This window comes from Terrapene carolina, unplaced genomic scaffold, assembly GCF_002925995.2.
Source record: "Terrapene carolina triunguis isolate 2854851 unplaced genomic scaffold, T_m_triunguis-2.0 Scaffold517, whole genome shotgun sequence".
Taxonomy (NCBI): Eukaryota; Metazoa; Chordata; order Testudines; family Emydidae; genus Terrapene; species Terrapene triunguis.
This window is the reverse complement of record NW_020664868.1, coordinates 4,288,758-4,296,884: the sequence shown is the minus strand read 5'-3', so window position 1 is coordinate 4,296,884 and position 8,127 is coordinate 4,288,758. Positions and strand designations below refer to the sequence as shown.

The following is an 8,127-nucleotide window of genomic DNA, read 5'->3' as shown; positions in this document are numbered from 1 at the left end:
GGCCTGGTATTTCCGTCTGTTCTGGCCCCTGCCTCCCAGCGCTGTGTCCCTCGGCTGCCACCAGGGGGCAGAACGGACCTGGCTCCCACCGGGCTCTGGCCAGCACTATTTAAATTGGGAGCCAGAGGCTGGGAGGTGGGATCAGAACTGGCCCTATAAAGCCCTTGTGCAGCGACCGGGACCCAGCTGGGAGCCCAGGGCAAGGGGAGAACGCGTCGCTGTCCTGGGATCCACGCCGCCACGGGGGACAGTGCCACGCGGGGAGGGGGCTCCGGCCGGGAGAGGTCACGGACTGGATCCAGGGCTGTGGTGCCCAGAACCTGGCGCAATATTGACCGTCCCTTCGCCATGGACAGCTGCTGAGCGTGGGCTTTCTTCCGGGCCCCCGACGCCATCCCAGATCCGAGGTTCCCCCTCGTTTTTCCCATCGACGCACAGCTGCGTATCTTCCCACCTGGAAGCCAGGCAAACTCCATCCTCTGTGCTCCAGGTCGGGGCTGGCGTGTCCCGCTCCCGCCTTTCGGGGCCGGCTCTGAGACGGGAGGCAGCGAGGGAACGTGGAAAACAGGGCAGGGCAGCGCCCGGCCGGCCGAAGTTGGATTGGGTTTACCGGAGACCAGCTGAGAGTCGGTTCCTTTCGCCCGGGGCTTGGAATGCTGGGATCCGTCAAAATGGAATCGCACGACATCTCCGAGTGGAACGCGTATTACAGCGAACCCACGGAGGTACGTCCAGCGGGGCACGTTTGAACCCAGTTCTAGCTGTCAGGTTAGAGGACGTGGCTTTCTAATATTTGGGAGGAGGGGGAGGAAATTGACATTACAAAAAAAATTTCTACCTGGAATGAGGACAGGGGGTGGAAAAATCACATTGGTTTCCAGTGCCCCCCCTAAAGTGATTTGTTCTGGGGGAGGGAAGCCCCCCCAGGAAGTGCAGGTTGCATCTGGAGCTGGTGCGATGCAGCTGGTTCTGGGGCGCGTGCGGCGTAGCAAAGAACACCCCAGGACGTTTCTGCAGCTCAGAGCTTTTCCAGTCTCCTTTCCGGAGAAGCGTTGTTATCACACGGCAAGGTGTTGGGGCCTGTTCTGTCCGCTGGCGGCTTCAGATATTAAACTCCCTGGGGCCGTTGGGGTGTGAAACGTGCAGAGGGGATCCCCTGGGATAAAGGGCAGGTTGCTCCTGGGCTCGGATTCGGGGGGGAACACCGGGATCTGAGGGAGGGGCTGTATGTGTGTACCTGGTGGGGATCCCCCTTCTTCACAGGAGCGACACCCCCCGCCCATGCAGTCCCCTGGCACAAGCAGCGTGGTGGGTTTTGCTGTTCCGGGAAATCCTCTTTCAGAACAGGGAGGAGAATGCAAAGCGGAGCGGGAAAGGGAGACAGAGCCAGGGAGCAGCGGGTAGGGCTGAAGGCAGGCAGAAGGGGCAAGAAGGGAGGGCCGCTCCCTCCATCTCATCTCATGGCACCTTCAGGCCCCCTCCAGCCCTGGCGTGGCACGCCCCGAACTGTCACAAATGCCCAGTCCCTCAAACCCCCAGACTGGCTGAGAAACCCTGAGATTTTACAAAGCAGCCAGCACAGCCTTTGTGCCACCCGGTCTGGGCGCCTTTTCCTCCACAGCCACGAAGGCAGGATGTGGATTCGATTCCCCTGTGATCACAGGACTCCAGGAGCCAGGGCTGCCCACAAAGCACCCAGATAGTGTGACGCCCACCAGAACTGGGCCTCTGTCCAGCCCCACTGCTCTAAAGGGCCCGATTCTGCTCCCTGCTGGGAGCCCCGAGCAGTGCCTGGCAGAGCGAGGCTGACCCCCGGGGAAGGAGAGCAGAATTGGGCCCGGCAGCATGGGTCAGGATTGGGCCCAAATCACTAGAGGTCGTCCCCCTGTACCTGATCCAAAGCCCCTGGCGGCCAACGGGCCAGATCCTCCTCTCGCTCAAGTTTTATTCTGCACACTTCCTGATCCACCCCGAGTGTGAGTGGGGGGAGAGGTGCCCCAATGGTGAGGCTCCCACTGCACCGGGCCCCCTGCCTGCTCCACATGAGCGTGGACAGACCCTGCTTGGGTCCCGCTGGTGTATACACGAGCGCCGGTGTCGGGGAGCCACACCGGATTGCGACCGCCAGAGCGGAGCTCAGAACCGGGCGGCAGAGGGCTGTAAACAGGCTTTGGAACAAAGCAGAATAGTGCCCCCCCCCCCAGCACACACAGCCCCCAGCCGGGACCTACGGGATGAGATAGATAGATAGAGTTCGTTGGAGTTATGTAAATGGCAGAAGGCCCTTGGGTTTTAACACAGTAACAGCAATGAATCTAAGAATCAATTAATCTCAATAATTACTAATGAACAGAGTTAATCTAATTCACTACACAGCCAGGCTGGGCCCTTGTCCAGAGGGTCCCATTGCCGGAGAGCCCTGCCCCACATGGAAACCGCAACCCACGCGCATACTGGTCGTCGTTGCTATGGTCGGCCGGGGGCGGATGGTAGAACAGGTCTCTCCTGGCCCCGATCCCAGACTGCGCGGTGTAGCTTGGGTCCTGCGGGCTCCCCTCACCGTGGTATCTTGGCCCTCCCTGCACCAGGCTCCCGTTCCCACTCCTCCACGCAGGCCTGGTGCGGCCGCTGGCACCTGCTAGCAGGCGCTTGCTCTGCCGAGCTCTCGGGGGTTCCCCCCGATTTACACGAGGGGAGCACGGCTCGCCGTGCCGGGCGCTGTGGTGACGGGTGGCGCACAAGGACAGCCAGGTGGCTGGATCGCGGGGGCTGGTTGCGATGGTTGCGTCTGGGGCTCCCAGCCGGTTCTGGGGGCCACACTCAGGCTGTTTTCCTGCCGTGCGTCCCATGACTCAGCTGCCCCCGCTCCCGGGCGCAGAACCCGCCCCAGCCGGCCCAGTCTGGGCTGCCGGGCACCCAGGGCAGTGGCTGGGGGCCACTCCCGGCAGGGCAGGGCTGGGGCCAGCCCCTTCCCGCGGTGACGCCACGCAGGAGGAGCCGGCTGTCCCCGGGGATCGGGGCCAGGTGCTCCCTTGGCAAACACGCCGGGTGGGAGGGGTCCGTGCAGCAGGGAGAACAAACACGGGGCAGGTGACGGGGGGGGAGCTGCCACCCAGCAGCCACATCAGAGGCTGGAGCGAGAGGGAGCCCAGCCCACAGCCTGCCATGGAGATAAAGGGCCAGACCCCTACCTGGTGTAAAGCAGGAGTGACTCCATTGGAATCTGTGGGGCCAGATCCCAGCTGGTGTCAATCATTGGAATCTGTGGGGCCAGATCCCAAAGCAGCAGTAACTCCTCAGAGACTAATAGCTTTCTGCTGCTTTACATCAGCATAAATCACCCAAACGCTTTCCGTTCCGAGGCGGGCGTCCCCACAACTGGCTTCTTTTACTGCCTTTGCTACTGTCTTGCTGGGCAAGTCACTTCCCCTCTCTATGTCTCAGTTTATCCTCCTCTCCTAAACTGTGCCCTGATCTTTGGGACAGAGACTGTTTCTCACTATATGTGTGTGCAGCGCCCGGCGCGACGGGGCCCTCATCTTGGTCACTGTATGTCTGGGCAGGGCCTGGCGCGACGGGGCCCTGATCTCGGTTACTGTGTGTCTGGGCAGCGCCCGGCCCGACGGGGCCCTGATCTCAGTCGGGCGCTGCCCAGACACACAGTGACCGAGATCAGGGCCCCATCGCGCCAGATGCTGCACAGACACACATTGATCGAGATCAGGGCCCTGTCGTGCCGGGCGCCGCCCAGACACACAGTGACTGAGATCAGGGCCCCGTCGCGCTGGGTGCCGCCCAGACACACAGTGACCAAGAGAGGGGCCCTGTTGCATCAGGTGCTGCCCAGAAATTGAGTGAGAGACAGCCCCGACCTTGAAGAGCTCGCAGTCTAAACAACAAGACAAAATTATTATCTCTATTTTACAGATGGGGAAACTGAGGCAGAGAGGGGCAGGGACTTGCCCCTGGGGGGCTGTGACAGAGCTGGGGATATAACTGAGATCCGCTGGATCCTTACCCAGAACCCAGCCTTCCTCTCTAGCTAATGGCTGCTTTTATCTATGGTATGAAACATTTGAAATGTAATGGGAAAACGGAGCGGGGGGCTGAAAATCCTGCCGTGATTTTCTTTCCCTGGTTTCCCATCAGCTGCATGGAAAAATACAACATGTCGTCTTCGTTCCCAGCAAGGAATTCAGGCCAGGGTGGGAGTCAGCCCGTGGCAGCGGGTTCAGAACAAGACCCAGGCCCCACTTCTATAGATTCATAGACTCCAAGGCCAGAAGAGACCTGCGTGAGCATCTAGTCTGGTCCCCTGGATAACACAATCCGTAGAACTTCTCCTAGATAATTCCTAGAACAGAGCTTTTAGGCAAACATCTCAGCTTGATTTAACCATTGTCGGTGATGGAGAATCCCCTACAACCGTAGGGAAATGGCTAATTCCCTTCACTGTGAAAAATGTCCACCTTATTTCCAGTTGGAATTCGTCTAGCTTCAGCCACCAGCCACTGCGTCTTGTTAGACCTTAGTCTGCTAGCTTGGGAGGGGGCCATGACGTTCACCATACCTGTAAGCTGTGATTGGTTCCCTAAACCAGCTCCGTCAGCTCCCTGGTTGCCTACCGAGATTCCAACTGTGAATAGTCGCGCCCGGGTGCGTTTGCACCAGGAGCGGTGCCGCTTTCCCTTTCTGCCAGCCTGGTGCCGGGCTAAAAGGCTCGCAGGCGAGGGATCAGATGAAGAGGTACCGTCAACATTTTTAGCCGAACTGGTGGCTGTGAGTTCCCCTTCCCCGCTCCAGTGCTTAGCACGTCTGCCCTAAAAAATGATTCAGGATCTGTAATGGAATAATTATGAGATGCGCCGTGAAATGAAACTGCATAGTGGGGCAAATTATTTATTAATTATTATTAAGTAAGCAGTAGCCATTTCCTTGGGCTTAGAGGTCAACCTGTGGAACTCCTTGCTAGAGGATCTTGTGAAGGCCAAGACTATAACAGGGTTCAAAAAAGAACTAGATAAGTTCATGGAGGATTGGTCCATCAATGGCTATTAGCCAGGATGGGCAGGGATGGTGTCCCTAGCCTCTGTTTGCCAGAAGCTGGGAATGTGTAACAGGGGTTGGATCACTGATGATTGCCTGTTCTGTTCATGCCCTCTGGGGCACCTGGCATTGGCCACTGTCAGAAGACAAGATACTAGGCTAGTTGGACCTTTGGTCTGACCCAATATGGCCATTCTTATGTCACTGGACTCAAAATGAGGGGATTGCCTTAGTGCAGTTTGGTTTTTTCTACTCTGTACTCCAGTCCTGGAACAGAGGTGGTGACAAACAGCACACCAGCAAGTCCCCCTTTCAGAACCAGCATCAGAGCCTGGTTCCCCGTAACCAGCCGTGCCCCAAGAATTGCCTCCGCTTGTCCCCGTTAAGACAGATCCTCGCTGTTTGCAACAGCACCTCCTGGGAACGAACCAGTGCAAACAGCGTAACAAGGAGGCAGCATCTCTGCAAAGTCCGGGCGCTGCAGAAAAAGAACTCGTGTGGCCGGGTGTAACAGCGCCATCTAGTGACTTCTGCTGTAACATTATCATCACAAACGCACTGTGGATCCCACTCCAATGGCAGGGCGTCCACAGGGGCGAAGGGGGCAGCGCCTGTTGCAGAGCGTTTGCGTGAGACATGCCTCACACGCGTTTGACTTGTTGGTTTCCTGCCCTGCGGACGAGCACAAATTGTTTCCGTTCCGTGGATAAATTTGGGGGGCGGATTCTCCTCTCCAGCTGGAGTAATTTCACCCAAGCCAGTGGAGTTTCCATGCCCTACCACTGGTGTCCAGAGGAGATTCGGGCTCCTCTTTTGGGGGTGGGGTGTTACACTGAAGAATTTCCCAGGTGGCAGTTGCAACTGACCAGTAATGGCCCTCGAGGGGGCGGCTTTTGGAGCAGTTGATGGTCTGGTCTTTGATTTTCTGGTGGTTAGAACATAAAGAATGGGGGGCGGGGGTAGGACGCCTGGGTTCTATTCCCTGCTCTAGGACGCGGTGAGTGGTCTGGTGGTTAAAGCGGTAGGACTGGGAGGCAGGACTCCTGGGTTCTATTGCCGGCTGGGAAAGTGGAGGGTGGTGACAGCAGGGTTCTGGTCTCGCCTCTGCTTGCAGCGTGAGGTGGGGCGAGTCGCTTGCCCCTCTCTGTAAACTGGGCAGTTGTGAGATGACAGCATGCTGAGGTGCTTTGAGATCCCCGGGGGGCAGGAACTGCTGTATGTGCTTTGGAGCCGTCTGTGCGAGCGTCCAGAGCTGTATTCCAACCACCAGCCAATGGCACTGGAAGGTGGCCCCAACTGGCTACACGATGGGAAAAGCTGTTGAAAACAAAACTCCAACGTCCAGACTGGGTGCGCACAGGCCTGCCTGCTTTGCAGTCCCTGATCGCCTGCAGCTTTCTGGCCGTTACACGGTGCTTAATTTGCGAGCTACGCCTTCTACAGAACGGTGTCCCCACTTGAATGAAGGGAACTGGGTTTCTAGCATCTAAACCCGACTGCGCAGGCTAGGGGGAGGCCGTTTTCTTTTGTATTTATTGCTAAACCCTTTCAGGTTTAACAATGGAAACTAGCAGCTGAAACATCTGGGATCCATAGCTGGGGCCAACCTGCAGAGCTGCATTGGCACTAATGGGGTCAGATCCCCAGCTGGGGTCAATGGGCATCGCTCCATTGGAGTCAATGGGCCAGATCCCAGCTGGGGTCAATGGGCCGTAGCTACATTGGAGTCAATAGGGCCAGATCCCAGCTGGGGTCAATGGGCATCGCTCCATTGGAGTCAATGGGCCAGATCCCAGCTGGGGTCAATGGGCCGTAGCTCCACTGGAGTCAATGGGGCCAGATCCCCAGCTGGGGTCAATGGGCATCGCTCCATTGGAGTCAATGGGGCCAGATCCCAGCTGGAGTCAATGGGCCGTAGCTCCATTGGAGTCAATGGCCCAGATCCCAGCTGGGGTCAATCGGCCGTAGCTCCATTGGAGTCAATGGGCCAGATCCTCAGCTGGGGTCAATGGGCATCGCTCCATTGGAGTCAATGGGCCAGATCCCCAGCTGGGGTCAATGGGCATCGCTCCATTGAAGTCAATGGGGTCAGATCCCAGCTGGGGTCAATGGGCCGTAGCTCCACTGGAGTCAATAGGGCCAGATCCCAGCTGGGGTAAATGAACTCACTGACGCCAAAGAAGCAGTACTGATTTACCCCAGCAGATCTGACCCTGATGTGCAGGGAGGGGAATACCCTTTCCAGCAGGGCGGCATTTGTTCCTAGAAAAAGCTTTTTGGCTGAAGAGTCAAGTTGGGGAGCAAAAGGCAGCTCGGGGGGAGCCCAGGGAGGGGGACATCAGGCCCTCAAAATCACAAGATTGGCTTAGTGAGGGAGGTTTCAAACCCAATCGCTCCCAGGGCTCCTTTCGTTTCCCATCTGGCTTCAGAGCCCTTGGGAGTCACCTTTACAAGCGTTTCTTAGAAACCAACATGGCCAGACTTCGACTTAAAACCCAAAGGAAAGCGGAGATTCTCGCTGATTCACATGACTCCGGGAGCTGGGGCTTTAAGGAACACACCAGCTGTCGCAAGGAGATCATGAGGGCTGGCACGGCTGTACGGCAGCCCAGGGGACGAGAGAGATCTGGGACAGGGATCCCATCTCCCAAATGCATTAGGTATTTCTAAGGTGGGGGTCACACCCACACACCCTTTAAAGCAGGGTCATTCTCACACCCACATGGACACACACCCACACTTTGAAGCAGGGCCATTCACACACACACTCAAGCACACGTCACACCCCACCCCCAGCACTGCCAACTGCTCCACTTTTATTGTGCGTCTCAGACTAGCCTACGTTTTTCTCAAAGCTCCACCTCCAGGAGTCACGGGAACACACTGGAAACACAGCTAGCCTTTCTTTTATAACAAAGCGAGTTTCTCACCCTGTGGCTGTGGAGAAAAGCTTGGTACCTGGACCCATGGTCAAAGCTGAGAAACTGGAGGACCAAAAAAAGGAATCCAACGTGTGTTGCTTTTGAAAAATCTCATGCTTTTTTGAGGCCTATTTCCTGATATTTGAACTACTTTGACTCT

The 8,127-nt window shown here is 57.2% G+C and overlaps 1 protein-coding gene across 1 annotated transcript in view; it reads left to right on the top strand.

Annotated features, from left to right (window-relative positions):
- Nucleotides 1–170: 170 nt before the first annotated feature.
- Nucleotides 171–8,127, top strand: part of FOXA3 (forkhead box A3) — a 20,722-nt gene continuing 12,765 nt past the window's right edge. The window contains exon 1 of the mRNA XM_026658832.2: nt 171–725. Coding sequence (XP_026514617.1) covers nt 654–725 — 72 coding nt within the window. The 5' untranslated portion in view covers nt 171–653. The remainder of the gene's footprint in view (nt 726–8,127) is intronic.